General features: G+C 35.4%; 1 protein-coding gene across 13 annotated transcripts in view; it reads left to right on the top strand.

The window, feature by feature from the left end:
* The first annotated feature begins 2,573 nt into the window (after positions 1 to 2,573).
* Positions 2,574 to 22,145, top strand: part of LOC123678955 (coiled-coil domain-containing protein CG32809) — a 128,391-nt gene continuing 108,819 nt past the window's right edge. For 7 of the 13 annotated variants that reach the window (XM_045616241.1, XM_045616239.1, XM_045616235.1 and 4 more), the window contains exons 1-3: positions 2,586 to 2,763; positions 7,088 to 7,251; positions 8,221 to 8,274. In XM_045616241.1, the coding sequence (XP_045472197.1) occupies positions 7,140 to 7,251; positions 8,221 to 8,274 (166 nt within the window). In that variant the 5' untranslated portion in view covers positions 2,586 to 2,763; positions 7,088 to 7,139. Of the gene's footprint in view, positions 2,764 to 7,087; positions 7,252 to 8,220; positions 8,275 to 10,321; positions 10,528 to 22,145 lie in introns of those variants that run through there. The other 6 variants (XM_045616244.1, XM_045616242.1, XM_045616243.1 and 3 more) reach the window with 4 other exon arrangements.

The following is a 22,145-nucleotide window of genomic DNA, read 5'->3' as shown; positions in this document are numbered from 1 at the left end:
CCCAAAATTCTCGATTAAACTATTGAAATTGAGTTCATTGATTTGTTTGGCCGTTAGATCAAACTTGTGAAGCATCTCCTTGGTGATCATCTTCAGATAACACCTCCAGCTCTATAGTAAGATCGATTATTTCAGATGTACAAAGGCTTACAACTTTGCATTTTTTCGCTATAACATGAAGAAATCTGCGACTGAGGATCATCGAATGCTCTAAAATACGTATGGTGAAGTCGCTATACCGAGAGTGGTTTTAACCCTTCAAGAACGGTGATTTTGACGTCGAAGTCCAGCATGGCGGTGGAAGAGAGAAGGTTTTCAAAGATGCAGAATGGGGGGCATTACTCAAGACTCGTGTCAAACGCAACAAGAATTATCAGGATCATTAGGAGTGACCCAACAAGCCATTTCTGAACGCCTGAAAGTCATGGGAATGATTCAGAAACAAGGAAGTTGGGTGGCGTACGAGTTGAAGCCGAGATATATTGGACAGCGTTTGTTTGCTTGTGAACAGCTGCTTGCAAGGCAAAGACGAAAGGGATTTCTACATTACATTGTGACTGGAGACGAAAAATGGGGTCATTACGATAATCCCAAGGGCAGAAAATCATGGGGATCTCCCAGTCATGCTATCACGTCGACGACCAAACCGAATATTCACGGTTCCAAGGTCATGCTCAGTATTTGGTGGGACCAGCTCGGCATGTATCATGAGTTGTTGGAAACGACTGAAACAATCACAGGCGATCGTTATCGTACGCAATTAATGCTTTGATCAGAGTATTGAAAGACAAACGGCAGCAATACAAAGAGAGAAATTATAAAGTGATTTTACAGCATGACAATGCTCGCGCAGTCCTAGCCTACCCGCCGTATTCTCCAGACGTTGCTCTCTCGGACTGTCACTTGTTTCGATCAATGGTACACGGCCTGGATGACCAACACTTCCGGCCTTCTGAAGAAGTGAAAAATTAGAACGATTTGAGGATTGCTTCAAAAGATGACCATTTTTCAACGCGGGATTCGTACACTGCCCGAAAGATGGGAGAAAGTAGTGGCCAGCGATGGACAATACTTTGAATCATATTGTATAACCAGTCTTCATAATAAAGCCGCGAATTTTTGAAAAACACTGCAGAAGCAAAATTGTAGGCCTATGTAAAGGGTGTTTTTTTTAGAGCTATAGAACTTCAAATTGCAATAAAACAACGATGGATTATACGATTGACATAAATTTTATTTATTCGCAAGATAATCATGTGGCATTACATTTTAAATATGATTTCTGGCATATGACCGCCACGGCTGGCTCGGATGTAGTCCAATCTGAACGTCCAATTTTCGATGATTTTTTCCAACATTTGTGGCCGTATATCGGCAATAACATAGCGAATGTTGTCTTCCAAATGGTCAAGGGTTTGTGGCTCATCCGCATAGACCAATGACTTTACATAGCCCACAGAAAGTAGTCTAGCAGTGTCAAATCACAAGATCGATTGTGGCACGAGCTGTGTGACATGTTGCGCCGTCTTGTTTGAACAAAATCTCCTGGACATCATGGTTTTTCAATTCAGGAATGAAAAAGTTAGTAATCATGGCTCTATACCGATCACCATTGACTTTAACGTTCTGGCCATCATCGTTTTTGAAGAAGTACGGACCAATGATTCCACCAGCCCATAAAGCGCACCAAACAGTCAGTTTTTCTGGATGTAACGGTGTTTCGACATACACTTGAGGATTAGCTTCACTCCAAATGCGGCAGTTTTGTTTGTTGACGTAGCCATTCAACCAGAAGTGCGCTTCATCGTTAAACAAAATTCGCTTATGAAAATCGGGAACAACGGCAATCTCATTTTGCACTATTTGTAAGCGTTGTTCAGACGTGAGTCTATTCATGATGAATTGCCAACCCAAACTGAGAATAAATCACTTGACAGCTGTTCAATCGGTCGCCATCTTGAATAGTAATGCCAACTTAAAGTTATATACCTCGAAAAAAAAACACCCATTATATCGAACTTGAAGAGCTTTTTTTGTAGATCGACTTTTATTTAAGACCAGCAAACTAGATAGACGAAGTATTTTAAATGCCAAACGTGATCCAAACCGGGAAAAAAGAAAACCCCTAAATCTCAGCTTCAAATGCCGACGTTAAGGAGACCAAACAGATGAGTCTACTAACAAACCATCCAATACATCACTACGAATTTGGTTGTTCCCATTCCCAGGGTAAACAAGCAGAAAAATGTTATCCGGCTGCTCTCCACGCAAGCACCCTCCTCAAACTGAGGAAATCGAGTAGGAACATGTCGATAAAACGGCAAAGAGGCCTGCCTAATTTCCCACGGTACCTGGACCGAAAAAACTTGGAAATTACAGCAAATAACTGCGATACTTTTTCAATCGAAGACCACTTTGATGCGATGATTAGAAAATGATATATTTTCCCGGATCTCTGCTAAAGGGCGTGTATATCTGGGGCGTTCACCCCCTTAGTTCAACAAATGAACGTCGGCAGCCGGCAGCGCTCCTATCGATTCTTCCCTTTACGTCAAAAGGGATGCTGGATGTAGTGGGAAACTCTGGATGGGTATCGTCTTCTCCATACGCGTTTTTCCTTGAATTTTTCCGCATTCTTTTGCATTCCTGCTTGTCTACGGTGATGTTCGCGGTTTACGTTGACTTGAGTGACTATGAGAGGTGTTGAAGATCTACGGCAAATACTAGATACGCAGATCTGAAAAAGTGGTTACTGTGTGATCTGTAAGTAGACCTTTGACTCTGTTGTAGCATGAACTCTGTTGATACGCAGTAGGTATAACCACACTTTTGCTGTTTTTCCTACTGACTACCTATGTTTACTCAATTTCAAAAAAAGGCGTTTTGAGTTGTTTGACCAATTTTTGGTTTGAAGTATGAAATCATGTCATTAATCTTGATGATGGAAATTCCTAATTATCCTGCCAAACATTAGACTCTGAGAGGAATTTCCCAAGACGCAAATTCTAAGATTTTGTGATATCAGGAAATAACATTTGACGGCATTTCTCATTTCTTATGGAATATCTTTCGGAAAGATAACAGAGAATATTTCTGATAATTTAGAGAAATTTAATGAGTTAATTCAAACAGAATAACCTGAAGGGGTTGTTACTTGAAGGAAATTAGTTTTCAATACAAACTCATAGTTATGGAAGGCCTTCATTAGAATTCAACCCTCAAACCATGGAATACTTCAATTCAGAATTTGGTAGGTATTTGCTGGTTATCAATGGATCAATCATAGCTATTAGCTATGGAGATTATTCAAGAAATATAATGAAATATCGAGAATATCAGATGGCACATTAAACAAGACGAAGATCTAACTGGACCATTGAACCATGAACTTTAGAGTGTGGTTGTAATTAGAGGCTTAGTGAACAAACTGACAATTATAAGAACAGATCGATTTTTACATTTTAACGTTGATGTATGTATTTTTTTCAATGAATACATAAAAATGTGTCACTTTCATGTCTTTCAAGTGTTCAAATCGGATAATTTTGGACAGAACAAAAAATCCTGATCGGCTTGTGAAAGAGATGACACCCACGTTGTTTGAATACAGCGTAAAACATAAGGCGTATGATCATTTGAATTGTGTTTATTGAATATATTGCAATTCTGGTTTATCGATACTAAATTTTACAAGATTTAAATAAATAACAGGCCTATTGAAAAGTCCCGGGCTACCATTGTAGAACACATTTTTTTGGAAAAATTTTTTTATTTGGATTTTATTTTTCAACATAGTTGCCTTCGAGGGCGATACAGCGATTATAGCGATCTTCCAACTTTTCGATACCATTTTTGTAATACGATTTGTCTTTCGATTCAAAATAGGCCTCAGTTTCGGCGATGACTTCTTCATTGGTGCTAAATTTCTTTCCAGCGAGCATTCTTTTAAGGTCTGAGAACAGGAAAAAGTCGCTGGGGGCAAGATTTGGCGAATACGGTGGATGCAGAAGCAATTCGAAGCCCAAGTAATGCAATTTTCGCATTGTTTTTGAAGATTTAATCTTTTAAACGATCCAATAACGCTATATAATAATCGTTGTTGATGGTCTGGCCCTTTTGGAGGTAATCAATGAATATTATACCTTGAGTATCCCAGAATACTGAGGCCATAACCTTGCCAGCTGACTGTTGTGTTTTTCCTCGCTTTGGATTCGGTTCATCGTGTGCAGTCCACTCAGCTGACTGTCGATTGGACTCCGGAGTGAAATGATTGAGCCATGTTTCATCCATTGTCACATATAAACGCAAAAATTCAGGTTTATTGCATTAAACAGCTTCAAACACTGCTCAGAATTATTAACACGTTTTTGTTTTTGATCGATTGTGAGCTCGCGCGGCACCAATTTGCACACAGCATTCTCATGTATAAATATTCGTTAATGATATGATGTACACGTTCAGATGATATCTTCATAATGTCTTCTATCTCGATAAACTACTCTTTACTCAAAATATTTTTGTGAATTTTTTCGTCGTTGACAGCCTCTTTTGGGCGTCCACTGCGTTCGCCGTCTTCGGTGCTCATTTCACCACGTTCAAACTTAGCATACCAATCAATGATGGTTGATTTTCTTGGTGCAGAATCCAAAAAACTCTTCATCAAGCCAAGATTTTGCTTCAACTGTATGTTTTTTCTTCAAAAAGCAATATTTTTTCAGCACACGAAATTCTAGTATTCCATCTTTTTTCAAATAACAAATGTAGCTAAACTCACAACGCAATATCTCACAAACTAATGGTCGGACTGCTGACAAATTTTGACACGTATTGTTTGAAGGTTTGTACTAACTAAAAATCTTATGGATTTAATACTAGCACCTCCGTCTGTGCATCAAACCGGGGACTTTTCATTTGGTCTAATAGTACCATTTCTTTATCCTATATTCTAATTTCAAACGATGATTTCGGTAAAACTAAATTAAAAAACTTTTTCATTAAAATAAACAAAAAAAGTTATATTTGTTCGCGACTTCGAAATTTGCTCTTTCTTGTTATCAGCATATAACATTTACAAAAATCGATATTTGATGCACTCTGACTCTAATTGAAGAGTTAATAATAGTTGCTCTCACCATTTCTATAAATTTTACTGGAGAAAGAATTTGTGAGATGATATTCCCTTTTTCTGGAATAATAATGAACTTTGTGATTTCAAATGCATCACCCTGCATTTTTTTTGTCATTTGAAATCCATAAGAAGTACTGAATATTTTTCATGTTATTTGTAAATAAAGAAATCTCGACTCTGTAACTTAATAAAAGGATTTTTTTCCATGTAATGTTTCCTATACATATATAAATGTCATATAAATTTTTGCGCATCAAAATCTATAAAAATTGAGGCGTTCCATAGTTAAAATTCACTCTGTATAATAAAGAACGAATAAACATCGGAATCAGATTGGAATAGTTTCAAAACATATTTCGAACTTAGCAGGAAGAGGTTTCTACGGATGGCGTCAGTATTATCGACTGAAAATTTAGGCTTCGGCATTTATGTTTTCTCCAGGCTGTCGTGACTGATCTGATTGCTGATAACGCGAAAGGACATGCTGCTATGTTTAGATATTCCCACGGAAGCAGGTTCTGAATGGTGATTTATTCAGAATTAATAAATCAATTTGATGACTTACCATAAAATTATATATTTGTAATATTTCTTCATGGTTATTTCGAAATTCAAATTTGCGCCTGCAGTAGCTTGTGGTATGTTATCAAAACTCAATATTTTGCTGTCGTTGTACTAAATGGCGAATGAGTTAGGGATAACCTTTTTGAAGATGCAATTCACACATCCAAACAAAACATATGAAGATGCTGGCGTAGATAAAAAATCCTTGGCCATTTTGAATGAGTTTGGAAAGATATTTCTCTATTTCAGTATCGTAAAGAGTTCATTACAGTTCTAAAAACAGTGCTGTAATGAACTCATTACAGCATCGTTTTCAGTTATATTTTTCGTTTTGTGGTTGTCTATACTGACTTCCAATCCTATCAAATTTCAACAAACATCAAAAATTGTCAATATAATATAATTTGGATATAATGAAATGATGTGCAATATTATTCGCAAATTCTCTCAATTCTGGTGGTGTTAAATCGATTTCGTAGACATAATTCACGAATTTAATGCGTAATTGTAAATTATTTCAGAATTCGAAACGTACGATTCATATTCAAATTCCATAATCTGTCAATTTTCGTAACAGTCACACCAACTGCCAAGATACAATAAAAAAGCCACTAGGATATATAATCTAAATTTTTCATTGAATTTCGACAATATTTCACAAAACTTGACTGAAATAGAGAAAATATCGTCTTATACTCGTTGCAGAAGGCAATTCCAACACTCTTGCGTTCGAAAACTCGCTCCTTCGTCGCTCGTTTTCGAATTTCGCATTCGTGTTGGAATAGGAGCCCATTCTGCAACTTGTGTTAGAATATACTATTCTGAAACTACCAAAATCTACCAATAAATTTCATAGAAATGTGATAAAACTACTAATGAAGTCACACTGGCGAATGCTTCAGTCTCTCGGCGCTCGAGGAACCCCCTTATTCAGTCTAAGCGTGATGCGTGCATATCAAGCTCAAGTAATATCAAGTGGTTTGATATCAAGTCAAGCAATAAATTTCAAATTCAAATCAAGTCAAGCTCAAGTATGCAATTTTTCACGAGCTCGATTTTCAAGCCAAGTATTTGGTTAAAATGTCAGCGTACTTGGCTTGATGAATCCCTATTTATATTTCATCCCGGGACTACTGATGTAATCGTCAGTATGGCTACTCAGTGGTCCCTGCCATATGCACCTGCTACCTTCATAGCTTTCAAGCATTGTGCCTCGTTCGACGCCATCTCTTGGTAGGAAAAAGCCACTACAATTTTATGCTCTTCACCTATCACTGCCGATTTTTAATTCAAAATTTCAAAACCTGTGTAATTATAAGTTTTCCTCAAACCTTCCTGATAATTTACATTTACCAATAGTACGAAAAAAAAAATCGATATTCATATTTGTTACAGCGGAAAATGGATACTTCTTTACTAATAGTCTGAGCTCTGACATATTCTGGCCATGCTTATAAGGTGGAAAAACAAGGATAAGGACAAGGACAAAAGTGACAAGAATTCCAACCAGAAGCAAGGTTCCGGTTCGAAGAAGAAACGGAAAATAGGAAGAGATGGAGGTGAGTTTTCCAATGATTAATACAACAATTATTGTCACCTAAGAAGTGCTCAAAGTGCTACTTTCCACACGTAAATACAGTATGAGGAACGCCGTTCAGATAAGTTTTTGCGTGCAGAAATAGTATATTATGTAACTAGTGCGAAAAAAACCAACATCTTTGTTTACAGTATATATTTACTTTGATTAAAAAAAAATCTGAGATGACCCGAAACTAAGATTAATTATAACCATGGAAAATCATAGGAATCGTGGAAAGTCATTGGGAAGTAATGGAAAGTCATTGGGAAGTCATGGGATGTCATTATACAAATTTGGGGTACCTGCTTGCCTTTCGGGATAACCTTCGTGAGCCATAACATATAGTTGAGATTTTTTGTTAATTTAAAATACAAACCACATTTTTCATGATACCCAAATAAATCTAAAGGCAACATATCATATACTTTACATATATTTCAGAAACGAAAAAATAATGTGATTTTTCATAGGTTATAATAAATTATTGACTAATATAGGAAATAAAGATATAACTTTTATTGTAAACTATCAATATATTGAATGTATAGTACTTATATTAAGTAATTTAAGAATTCTTGAAATCCGAACATATTCTTTTTCAATAATTGGGATATTAGGGGGGAGATGATAGTCAATATAAGACTGTGTAAAATTTGCAGTAATTTGATGATCATTTCAACCAATTCATCATTTCGTTGTGAGCTCATAAAGATTCATATTTCGTAACAATCATTCGAGAAACTCCAAACTCAGCGTAGTTAAACTTCCTCTAATTTCTTTTTTACCTCACATTTTAGGAGTAGCGTTTCATGAAAACCAACCTTAAGTACCCGATAAAAACCTAACTATTTTATTATCAATTATACTCCTCTAGTGCTAATGGTTTCTCGCTTCGTAGATTTCCCTGTATTATGAGCGATTATAATGAAGTTATCTTCTACGATTTCAGAGGAAGAATGGAATTCTGATGGCAAGTCTGGAAGAGGCTTCAGCAGTGATGGAGGTGAGTAAATATTTAAAATTCTTGAATTTAACAGAGAATCTGTATTTATCTCTAGAATCGCATATTTTATTCTATGAAAATCCTGTTTGAAGGAACTGTCGAATTTAATTCAGACTTCACTCAATACTCATGAGTAGTTTTTATGGTTAAGAAGGAATACCACCACGTGACTGTTCAATTATAGATTTTTCCTTTTACAACCACCTATTTGTGTTGGGTTTCTAATTAAAAATCATATGGATTTTTCAATTGGCCTAATACACTTTCATACACCGTACAAATGTTGAGGAGCCAGAGGAGATATGCATGGGTACTAATGCTTCATTGATACGCGGAAAACCACGTGGTGGTAATTCCTTTTAACTTTTATTAGTTTCATTTGATTTACTAGGATTGCCTCATTTTGACAGTTTATCATGTGTATTTTAATAATTGATAAGAATATCGAACGAACGATTGATTTTGCATCTTGCATTGTATGTTGATTTTCTCGTAGTTGTGAAAATGGAATATAAAGGGTGTTTTTTTAGAGCTATAGAACTTTAAATTGCAATAAAACAACGATGGATTATTCGATTGACATGAATTTTATTTATCCGCAAGATAATCTTGTGGCATTACATTTTAAATATAATTTCTGGCATATGACCCCCACGGCTGGCTCGGATGTAGTCCAATCTGGACGTCCAATTTTCGATGACTTTTTCCAACATTTGTGGCCGTATATCGGCAATAACACGGCGAATGTTGTCTTCCAAATGGTCAAGGGTTTGTGGCTTATCCGCATAGACCAACGACTTTACATAGCCCCACAGAAAGTAGTCTAGCGGTGTTAAATCACAAGATCTTGGAGGCCAATTCACAGGTCCAAAACGTGAAATTAGGCGGTCACCAAACGTGTCTTCCAATAAATCGATTGTGGCACGAGCTGTGTGACATGTTGCGCCGTCTTGTTGGAACCACAGCTCCTGGACATCATGGTTGTTCAATTCAGGAATGAAAAAGTTAGTAATCATAGCTCCATACCGATCAGCATTGACTGTAACGTTCTGGCCATCATCGTTTTCGGAGAAGTACGGACCAATGATTCCACCAGCCCATAAAGCGCACCAAACATTCAGTTTTTCTGGATGTAACGGTGTTTCGACATACACTTGAGGATTAGCTTCACTCCAAATGCGGCAGTTTTGTTTGTTGACGTAGCGATTCATTCAGAAGTGCGCTTCACCGCTAAACAAAATAAAATGGACGTAGTGCGCGATACGTATTCCGCACAGAACCATTATTTTCGAAATAAAATTGCACTATTTGCAAGCATTGTTCAGGCGTGAGTCTATTCATGATGAATTGCCAAACCAAACTGAGAATAAATCTCTTGACAGCTGTTAAATCGGTCGCCATCTCGAACAGGAATGCCAACTTAAAGTTATATACTCCGAAAAAAAACACCCGTTACATGAATTTTGAAGTACAATTACGAATTTCAACTTCTGTCATCCTCTGATCTGACTAAGGTCAGGTTGAGAGTTAAATATCCCAAGAAGGGAAGATGTTATGAGAAAAATGAAAGTTTAACACCCTGTATCTCGAAAAAAAGAAAACGTTTGCGGCTCCACATCTATAGGTTCCCTTTTTTCCTTGAAATGATCCCAGGAATCTGTCTACAGACCCTGTATTGTATTTCCCTAACCATATAGGTATTCTGAATGGTTCCAATACTTTTGACGTCCACCAAACTATACACCATATACGCGTCCGCCTCTACCTAACACGTATAATGCGATAATGAGCCTTAGTTACACACACGGCTACGCTCGCTCATCGAATATCTCACCGAGAAGGGGGTGAAATGTGAAATATCACCACTAAAAGCATCCAGACTAAAAAGTTAGGCGGCAAGCACCCCCACACATATCGACATAGGAAGTAGTATTACTCGAATTGACATTGGGGCGTGCGCGCGTTGTGCGCTTTAAGAAACGACATGCCCCCGATTTTTACGTCTTCTTCGATGCCGCGTCTACGGGCGCCGCGACGGTGGCCGGCCTGTCATGACCACGCTTACTCGACGCTTACTCATCTCTGTACGTCTAGAATTAAATACACGCTTAGTTTTAGTGTGTTCGTTCTGAAAATGGGTACGGGCTGTGTTCAGTAGTGTGTTGAAGTTTTTTACGCGGTCGTTCCGACGCTGGTTTTGGAGGTTTTGAAGGAGGTTTTCGCCGGGGATTTTTCGAGTGGATAAAAAGTGCGGTAGGTCGTTTTGTTTGATGAGTTTTTCCGAGGGTTCTTTCCCCATTGTTCTCCGCTTCTAATTAGATTTGATAGATGATGTTGTGACGAGGTTTACATGCTCGGCATTTCTATGTATATTCGTTCGTTTTCTTTTAATATTCTTGGATAACATTTATTAAGAATAATACTCTATTTGCATAGTAGATTCAGCAATTAACAATAATAACACCAATTTAAATCATTTAAAATAACTGTTGAGGAATAAATATACATAAAGGTCTATAAATATTTAGCTCACAAGGTCCATATAACGAAAATTCATAAAAGTAATAACTGTTCTAATAGCGTTTCTTAGAGTGCATTTGATATTTCAAAACATAAGAAAGCATGTCACAATATATCACGTACTCACTGTTGACAGAATGGACTACACTGAATATATTTTTATAAGGCATTGCATAAATTCGTATTAACTCTTAACCAAACCATAACCGTAAACCGTATTTATAATTCAAAATTGAATTGGATTTATGTGGATCAATTTATTTTTCGTTTTATTTCTACAAAAGTCTATACACTTAAGAAGGGAAATGTTTTATTGATTTGAAAATAACAAATGTTTAACATTTATGAGCGCTCGTATCTAAAACTTCACCTATCATTTTGTCACAAAGCCTGTATTTTCAAATTTTGAGTCAGGAATGGTCCCAAACGATAAAGCTCGATTCATTGATGATGAATCTTCCTTCAAATTCGATTCTGTCAGTCCAGCCAACAATTATTTGAAGCTCCGTGCAAAATTTAAAGTTGATTACATCATTTAAACCATGAAAAATCAAGAAGAATATTGGAAATGAAATGTCCAAGATTTTCGTGATTACAAATCCGATCTGATTGAATATGAATGAACACAGTGTTCCTAAATTGAAGGTACAAACAGAAATTCCATGCATAATTTTAAGAATGAATAGCCCTTTAAACATGGGTCGAAAAGGCGTTGTTTTCTAGATACAGGGTGTTTCTTGAAGTCCTACTTTTTTGTGATGATTATACGATTTTATCGAATCTTTATGAATCATTGGTAGATATCGGAAAAATAAACACCAAAACTAATAATTAACTTATTCATCACAGCTTATTACTTTGATTTTTATGATAATTCGAATCTGCCCGAGGATTTAGAGATAATTGCTTGAAATTTGGTTTTTGAAATCGGTAGCAGGTTTAAGACTACCAGTGGTCCACCAAAAAACAGTTCTAGAGGAAAAAAACTGCCACTGTTTCAAAAGAAATATCGCCCTGTAGATTTTCAACCGGAATTGGCAAATTACGTGATGTAAATTCTGAATTGGAATATCTATGCCAAATTTCAGTCAAATATCTTGTGAATTGCAGATGCTATGAGAAAAAACTTAACTGAAAATTCGATCGAAATGAAAATGTGAATTTGGATGTAGAACAACAACTTTAAACCTCGTGCAAGATTTTATGTTGATCTCATTATCAGAACCATAGAATATTTATGAAAAATATCCAATATTTCCTCGAATACAAAACAGAGAGAGTTTAGATTTCAGGTGTTGATATGAAATAACAATTCAAAGCCAATATTTTTCTGATTTCGAATCCAATTGAGCTCAATATGTATGTATAGAATGAACCATATAAATCTGAGTGCAAAATTTCCTGTTGGTATAGCATTATCAGAACCATAAAAAATTCTAGCAAAATCTCGAAGAAAAAACAAATATTTCAGTAACAACGTATCCGACCGAGTTGAAATTTTGCCTCCATATAAAAAAGAACAGTTTCAAGTCTCTTGCTGATAGCATCATAAGAGTTTTAAAAAATTCAAGAAGAATAAAAAAAAAGAAATGAGGGAAGTACTGATGTGAAGTTCATTCATGCGCCAATTACAAAAATTGGAGATGCCATATACCTATATACAGTTATGTGGTCTCCAAGGGCCCAATTGATTTCACTTCTTTTTTCATATGTATTTATATGATTTCACTTCTTTTTTCATATGTAAAAATGTTTGAGGATTTTATATTTGTGCTTTTAGGAACAATTATCATATTGGATCATCTTGGACTGCTTTGTTTGATTAAATACGAATTATTTTGACCATCAATACCGCATTTTCTTCAATTAAGTTTGGTTAACAGTTCTTCGAAGATAATGAACCCTAAATTATGGGAATTTTATCATTCTTTCACCACAATAAACACCACGAAATAAATTTTCAGCATCATTATTACTGCTGGAATGTCTCTGTTACAATGAGACCGTTTGTTCAATTCCAGATTGCTGATTGCTTCATTTCAATGAGTCTCAAGTGTATATAATAAGTTCAATGTATTCCCGACATCGATGATACACATAAAGATGCGCTTATCTTATTTCGAATTGAAACAATTTGTCTTTAGTCTTGCTTGCAGTTTGTTCAGCTTGAAATTATTTTTCATGATGAATTGCAAAGTTCCTTAAAAATATTTTCTCCTCTTAACTTTCGAAGGGGAGTATTCAAATGGCAGACCAAATATTTTATGCGTCCAAGTGATTACAAAATTCCGTGTAGCATCGACAGACTCGAAAGTTATAACCATCATCTGCCCTATACATTGCTTCATTACAAACCGTCAATTAAGAAAATCCAGGGGATTACAAACCTATACAGTATTAAATATAATAAATCGAAAAGCGAACACTAACTAATTATTTAATTGAGTTACTTCGAAATACGAGTTTCAGTAATTGAAAGTGATTTAGTTCTGAATACTTCCCCTTGATTTCAATCGATATATAGTCTAGAATTGATTAAATGAAATCTACATATTGACGAATCAAGGTTAGTTTTTATGATATGGAAATCTGAGGATCTGTACTATTTATATAACTGTGGAGTCATATTTCAGAATCAAAAACCCTGGTTCCACAATTTAAACGTTTATTTCCATATGGCCGGAATCACGATAACTTTCAAAAGGGACAACCTAGAAATTTGAAATTTTCAGGGAAGGTTTGGATTTCGAATGTCGCAGTTGAGTTTGTTATTGGAAAAATCTGACTAGAGATTCCTTAAATATGACTGTTCAGAAATCAGTATTGGTCTAAAGAAAGTAAAGAACGTCGTAGACAGCCAAGACAAACAAATGAGGTCCAGGAAAGCCATCTTCGATTTATGGTATTAAGAAACTGATACTCAGGTACAAGATCAATAACCAAACGATAGTTTTGAAACGAAAGACGTTCTGTAACTCTTCAGACAATTAACCATCAAATCAGAGCTTTGGATTTGTAGTCCTTTTGATCCTATCTTCCACTGATGGCTCATCATCAACAGCAACGTTTGGAGTGGTGTACCTTGCAACTGGATTGGGACATGAAATGGAATAGAGTGGTCTTGAATCAGGAATCCTGATTATGTTTGTGAATACAATATGATCGCATAATGGTCAGACGTAGACGTGGAGAATGTCACAATGTGCAGTTTTTTGTCGAGTATCATGTGCACCTCACTGTAGTGGTTATGGTATGGGGTGTTCTTACTTATGAAAGCATGTCTCAGGAGGCATTTAAGTGAGGAAATATGAATACCTATATTTATATACTCCCATTTCATCAATAGCTGGAGGACTTGTGTTTTTCCACAGGATAATTCCCGTCCTCTCATTGCAATGGCATTCCATGCAGCACTTCGAGGAGGCTAACGTCAATATTTTGTCATAGCCACCCAGATCTTCCGACATTTCGCCCATCTATTATGTGTGGGAGATGATTGGTAGAAGACCGAATCAATTCGCTAATCCTCCATAAATACTAGAAGCTCCACGGTATGATCACATTTTGCCTAGGAGGAAATCGATCACATTGTGAAATCCATGCCAGAAAGGTGTGGGAGTGTCAAACTAATAGGAGTGCTGCAACACAATATTAATAAAAAATTCCTTTGACTAGTTCATCATTTCTGTTTGATCGAAAAACTTCAAAGCCTCCTTGGGTCTGCACGTGTATAATGACTTGAAATAAGTAATTGAATATAATTATGCTCTTCGCTATGAATAACCCAAAATCTCTGTTCCAATTATCCGAATGATCTATAGAAGCCAATCCAATTTGTAGTATTATGTATATTTCTTGTTTGCGCAGTTACACACGCACTACAAATTGATAGTCATAAGAGGAAGATGATACGAAATTACCTAAGGTAATTCAATATTTAGTTTATGAGCGGTTGAACGTCTCTAAATGATGCATTTGTCAAACTGTTTCTAAATCCTCTTGCACAGCGTGATTGAAATGATCTATTCACTCAAATCTAATGAAATTGGCGTTTGGAATGGAATTCTTGTAATATCTTCAATAAAAGTTTAATTGTTGAGCCTTCAAAAAAAGTTCCAGGTTTCAATCTTCTTAGGAACAGACTAAGTATATAGCATTATTGAATCGTTTAAAGGATGAAATCTTCAAAAAATTGTCCCATTTGAAGAAAAAAAAAGGTGCTGTTTCATCAAGACAATGCGCCGTGTCACAAATCAATAGAAACAATGGCAAAATTGCATGAATTGAGCTTCAAATCGCTTCTGCATCCACCGTATTCGCCAGATCTGGCCCCCAGCGACTTTTTCCTGTTCTCAGACCTCAAAAGAATGCTCGCTAGAAAGAATTTTAGCGCCAATGAAGAAGTAATCGCCGAAACTGAGGCCTATTTTGAACCGAAAGACAAATAGTACTACAAAAATGTTATCGAAAAGTGTGAAGATCGCTACAATCGTTGAATCGACCTCGAAGGCAACTATGTTGAATAATAAAATCGAATTTTGCCGAAAAAATGTGTTTTACTATGGTAGACCGGGACTTTTCAATTGGCCTGTTATACGGGGAGACAGAGTTTTTGCAGAGGTTTTTATTCGTGTCCTTGTTCACATTTCCTCTATTAATACTGAGATTTATCAACACCTGCTTCATTGTTTGAAGTTAACAGTTTTTTGTATTGCTCTTTCTTATAAGAGCAAATTAATTCTTTAAAAATTGGCGTGGTTTGTTAACTCAAAAAATATCTCCGTATGCAATTAGATACCAACTTTATTACAGTTTTTCGAAATCGAACACAAAATTCAAGACATGTGAATACTTCGTCAACCAATTGTCGATATTGATTTTATGGTAAAACTTGGAAAAAATGCACAGTCCGGCAACGATGCTGGAAAATGTTTAATGATGCAATTTCACTGCTACCCTGTTTCTCACTCTCAACTGATTTCGACTCAGCGGGCTTCATTGCTTTCACCTCACGTCACAAGACATATAGCAATAGGGTTCGGTGGAATTCAGAAGTTCAAGTCTGGGATAGGGCAATAAATAACATGGCCAAATGTGAGCAACGCCTGTGTGTATGCCTGCAATGGTCTGTTTCATTCATTACGACATGTATAATGTAAACAATAAGGGTAAAACCAATCAGCCGAGTGTGGTAGAAGAAGGAATTCCCATTACACTTACACTTTATGGTTCAGCGTACCTTTCAGCTCAAAGCATAAAAATATACAATGTAACCGTGAAGAAACGTTACTTTACCTTTCTATTTTCGGCAGAGGAAAATGGTTCATAATATTTTTTTAAACCCGATTTTCTTCTCTGAACTTTCAGCTTGAAAATTTATAATTAGACAGACAAAATGAACTAGAACAAATTGTATTCGGCTTGAATATCTGAATATATAAAAATAGGGTTTTTTTTGCTATGTCAAATCATTACGTAAAAACCGCTTAACCTATCTTATTTATTTTTTCCTAATTGCTCCTAGGACCTAGAATGAAGTTATGGAAGAAAAATTCCGAAAATTTCCCTGGGAAACTGAAAAAATCAAGAAAACTGAACAACATTCTCAAATTGATAACTGTTGTTCTTTTAATGTGACCAAAGGAAAAAATCTAACGGTGTTAAATCCGGAATTCACAGATTATCATAGGTAGTCGCTTGTTTGATTTGCCGTGTGAAACTGAAACTTTTTATGATTTTTATAGATTTATGAAAATCATGTTACATATACATTTTTGAAGAAGAAAAACTCTATTTAAGAGATTTCATTTTTTACAGGCATTACTATATATGGTTTACAATTAAAAAAACATAAGTTTATATAATAACTTCAAAACTAATTGCGATAAAAACTAATGATTACACCATTGGAATTTTTTTCACTTTGAATACTTATTGTAACTGGAGAATTTGATTTCATCTCATTTTACTTCAAATTATTAAATAATATATTCTCTTATGATAGCAAGAAAACTTCTACCAGGTCAGCTAGATATGCAGTTCGTAAATTATCAAGCATGAACATGTTGGGGTTGGAATTTTGGGTGGAACATAACTTTTGAATTTTATGATTCTGAGTAGTTTAAGATGAGAATTTTTCATATTTGAAGCCTCAATTTTCTGACTTAAATATTTATAAATCGTGTTTTCGAGCTAGGGGGGGACTAAAGTAATACTAAATAACAAATTACGTTCTCCCACAAATAGTTTTTATATGGCTTCACAGAAAACTTCCACGTTAAGGGTTGAAACTCAGCTGCGAGATAATTTTTTTTATGATATATCAGCATGTGTTGTGGTAATTGAAAGAATTGATTTCAATAATTAAATTGAACTTTCAACATTCATTGTACGAAAGAATGAACAAAATTAAAAAAATCTATCATCGAGTCAACATAACATTACAAGTGAAAATTGTGAAGATAATAATATGTGAGTGAAACCGATATGTTTGGGAGGCAATCTGCCGATTTAAATTAGTGAAAAAATCCTTGACGTTTGAAATAGGACAGAAAAGTAGACTGGGATGATACAATGAGTTCAGACCAATTGAATACGGAAATAGTGCATTAGCTTTTTGGCAAAATTTCAACGACTTAGATTCCAGATATTTGAAGTTTTTATTGAGCCATAAAATGCGAAAATAGTGGTGGTAGCAGGGTAGTTATCTCGTTTTTGTAATCGTTTGTTTCCGAAACAACCTCCCTGATCCGAATCTTTCATTAAAAGGAGAAGAATTGATGCAATTATATCTGATATAAAAAAATTAACGATTTAATATATTCTGAATTACTTTAAAATTTTCGTGTCAATTTTTTGCATTCTTTCAATTCTTTTCAACAGGCGGTATGTCTATGGATATCAAGTAGACCTGTGGTAGCATTTCATTTGTTGAAAACGTTAAAATAAATTTTCCTCCGAAATCCAATAATCTCTTTATTGTTTCCTTCTTGTAAATTCACTCTGGCAATCACTTCCCTACTCCGTTTTCCGTTTATCGATTTTCCACACTGGATGGGAAACCAGACATCCACTTCTGTTTGAATTAACGTCATTTGGGTATTTCTATCGAGTCTGTTGTCTCCTAACTTTCTTTCAATATCTTGTCAAGCTGCTTCCGAGTAAAATAAGTTTGTTGCCCTCTGTCACAAATATCAGTTATTTATCAACTGGTTGCTGACTGAAATATGTTGGTCCAGATATCTTAATGTCAAAATTATTCAATACTTCTTTATTTGAAGATCGAGGATAAGAAATATCGAAGGAAGTGGATATCCATATTATACATTGAAAAAGTTATTGATTATGCAGAATATGAATGACGTTGACGTAATTGGATATATTTTTTTGTTGAATTTTCATCTACGTTGTGTTCTTATTTAATCTTTTTTTGATCCATTTCTCTTAGCTGAGTTATTTTGATTAATGTGTAGCTATGGAACATTTGTAATTATATTCATACTTCTCAAGAGTACCCTAAAAATTACGTGTTCATACAAAAACACTATCACTTTTATCAATATCCTCAATATTCTTTCAAAAGTGAATTCAGTAGTGTTAGATAACTGTGTAATTTCAACCAATCATCAATTCATTCACATTTTTCAATTGGATTTTAATGGAAAACTGCTGTTAGTGTTACAAAAAGATACACGTGTTTATGAAACTGTTTTATATTTTCGTTCGTGACATAGTTTCTTTCCTGGGATGTCGAAACTAAAAATCTATTTATATGATGCTTGAACTTGACCGTTTCTATTTGCGGGACGTCTATATGATGTCTCATTGAAATGGGACAAATAACGTAGTAATATTCGTGGATTTCACTACTGCTATTTTATCAGTTTTTAGATTTTATTTACTATTCGTTCCTTCAAAGTTATGAAGAAACTGAAAGTTGTGTTATGATGAAAATAAAATGAAAATTATAAAAAGCCCTGAGCAGCAATTTTGAGTGCTCGTACATTTGAAATAAAATTCTATGGTTCTGATGATATAATTCTTCTGAAATTTGGCATGAAAATTTGAGTAGTTATTGTACAGGGTGGGCAAATAAACGAGGAAAGCGGCTATATCTCAAGATTCACTCATCGTAGAGACTTGCGGTAAAAATTTTTACTATTAAAGTGTACCGACAAGAAAACACACTGGAAATTGTTTTCGAGTTCATACATCTACCGCTAGGGGGCGTAATAGCTATCGTCGACTAGAGAAATGAATGAAATAACATCACTGTAATCCTTGAAAAATTCTGTATCATTTTGAATTATCACTTTCGATTTCACGACATCAAATAAGGGTGGGAGATAGGGAGAAATCGGACTGATTGAAATGTCTGTAACTTGCTATTTTTCAGTTGAATAAATATGTTTTATATACAAATCTATCAGGCCTAATAATCTTAATTTCGACGGAGTGTCAGTTCAGTTCAGTCTATCGTATTCTTAAGTTCTATGGTAAAGCCCCGCTCCATTCGCCATTTTAAGGCTCAGTTCGAACATATTGTCGCCACTGTACACAAAAATGGAACGAATAATCAAATTACAAATTGCGGATTTATAATTCAGTGTCACCATTTGACATCAGTCAAGATATATTTTTATTATATTCAAAGTCCAAAATTTCCAATAATGATCGCCGATGATTCTTCAAAACACTCCAAATTCAAAATACCACAAATAAGGTTATTGCAGAAGTATGCGCCAACCATGCCCATGAGAGAAGCAAATCTAAAGACAGTGCGTCAGCTTATGGAGGAGTCAGAGCTTCTCTTGAAAAGTAATGTATCTCTCATAACTTTCGTTCCTGTGGAAGAAACAGAGTTCGTCAAAAAAAATGACAGTAACACTAAGAATAGCATGAAATTGCTAAACGAGTTGCCCACTAGCAAGCAGAAGAAACGATCAAAACTTGTCAATTACACTTCATCCAGAAAGAACGCTGTTTTAGATCTGGATAAGAAAGCTTTGGAGAGATTGAAGAATATCCAAGAGCCTCAATTAGACATGTCTTCTAAACATAAAATGAAATCGAAGTCTGCGAAAAAAAGGGAAGCGAAGTCTCAAGGGGAAGGTGAGAAAAGCAAAGAAAACGTTGATTGTATACAAAATTCTGGGAAATCTTTACACGATTTGGACAAGCAAAATAGAAGTGGAGAACAGAATGAACACTTAACGGAAACAGATTATTATTGCATCGAATGGATGTCGAAAAATTTCGAGGAAAAATCAAAGACTACAAAAAAATTCAAGAATAAAGCTCTATGATTTTCCATTTTATCAGATACACATATTATTTTTTTTCTGATGATAGTATGATGTTTATGACAAATATAATGTAATGTTGAATGAATTCACTTCCTTATTATATCTGTTAAAAACTAAGAACATACTTATGACCACATAGGCGTACAACGTTGCTTCCACCGTTTTTTTCTGAAGTTTGAGGCTTTATTGTAAAAAACTGGTTATACATTTATGGTTCAAAGTATTAAACGAATTAATTACGTTCGATAACGATCGCATGTGATTGTTTCAGTCGGTTTGAACAGGTCATAATACACTACGTCGAGCTGGTCTCACCAAATACTGAGTATGACCTTGGAACCGTGAATATTTGGTTGGCCGTCGACCTGGAAGCATGGCCGGGATATCCCCACGATTTGGATTATCGTAATGAACCCATTTACAGTCTCCAGTGATTATGCGATGTAAAAATCCTGTCCATCTTTGCCTTGCAAGCAGCTGTTCACAAGCAAACAAACGCCATTCAACATCTCTCAGCTTCAACTCATACGGCACCCAATTTCCTTGTTTGTGAATCAACATTCCCATGATTCAAGCGTTTTGAAATGGCTTATTGCGCAACTCGAAATGAACCTGCCAATTCTTGTTGCGTTTGACACGAATCTTGATCAAGTGATGCTTTCAATTCTGTACCTTCGAAAACCTTCTCTCTTTCACCACAATGCTGGTCTTCTACGTCTAAATCACCGTTCTTGAGGCGTTGAAACCACTCTTGGCACGTTTTTTCACTAATAGCGGCCTCACCATAGGTATTGTAGAGTATTCGATGAGCCCCAGCCGCAGATTTCTTCATATTAAACCAGAAAATTAAAACCTCCCGCAAAAGACTAGAATTTGGCTCGTAAGCTGACATGTTTAATCGAGAATAACTTCATTATGCAGACACATCAGACAAATCGACTCATATTTCGATGGCGTTATGTTTACAAATACCTGAACTTCTTTTATGACATCTATGATCTATTTATTTAGACTACCACTTACCGCTACAGCCATCTATTGCAAAACGGTGGAGGCAAAGTTGTTGACCTAATATATTGCAAATTGAATTTCGTGTCCTGTACCAAAGGAAATCGTTGAAAAGTTCAGTTGTGGGTAGAAAACTCATCAAACTTCATCGAATAGCTACCGTAATTCCCTGATATGACTCTGGTCGACTTATTCCTCTTCTTCTGTTTACATAAGCTAAGGGTTTATACGAATTGAAAGAACTAGTTGTTTGTGCGTGAATTTTGTTATTGCCTCTTTTAAAAACAGTATTGTTGATTGTTCCCAAACAGAAAAGGTTTAACACTTGGGATTTAGAAAATTTCGTTCTTCATCAATGGATTTGAACCCTCGAACTTTTTTTTCCCGATCAGAATCCCCATTGATTCAATAGATAAGCTGATTTTTTAATTCGATCATAAACTTCGAAATCTCCATGGAGGAGGAACAGTAACCAATCTGTGTTCGACGAAATAAATCTACTTCCAAAAGTTTTAGAGACGAATAAATATATATTAGGATCATAACCTCAGCGACATCAATTCCGTCAACGAGGATTTTGACTTTTTATGATCCAATGAAATGGTTATATGACATCCCATCTCCTAGTTCTAAGGAGATCTCATTCAACTATCCAGTTATAAATGTGAAATGCCTTCTTTATTGTCTGCTTCTTCATTCAACGAAGGAATACTGAATTCCATAATTTTCCATTTTGGATATCGTGAACTTTTAGAGCAGTAAAACTGAGATTCGAAGAAGTATGCGGTGCATTTTCAATAAGCGAATGTTATAGTTCCAAAATGATTGCCACCTGAAAGCAAAGTGAAGATGAATTGGCCCCATTCAAGGATGATAGAATGGATTCAATCAATACATCAAAAGGAATTTAGAAAAGGCTTTTTCCTTTTCTATCCCACCAAGAATTCTATTGAAACTTTTCTGAGAATTTAATATTCACGATGCAAAATTTAGGTTCAATGATAATGTACAGGGTGGCTCACAATGAAGTCGTGTGAG

Source organism: Harmonia axyridis, chromosome 4, assembly GCF_914767665.1.
Source record: "Harmonia axyridis chromosome 4, icHarAxyr1.1, whole genome shotgun sequence".
Taxonomy (NCBI): Eukaryota; Metazoa; Arthropoda; class Insecta; order Coleoptera; family Coccinellidae; genus Harmonia; species Harmonia axyridis.
Note: the sequence above shows the minus strand (reverse complement) of the source record. Positions and strands in the feature narration are given on the sequence as shown.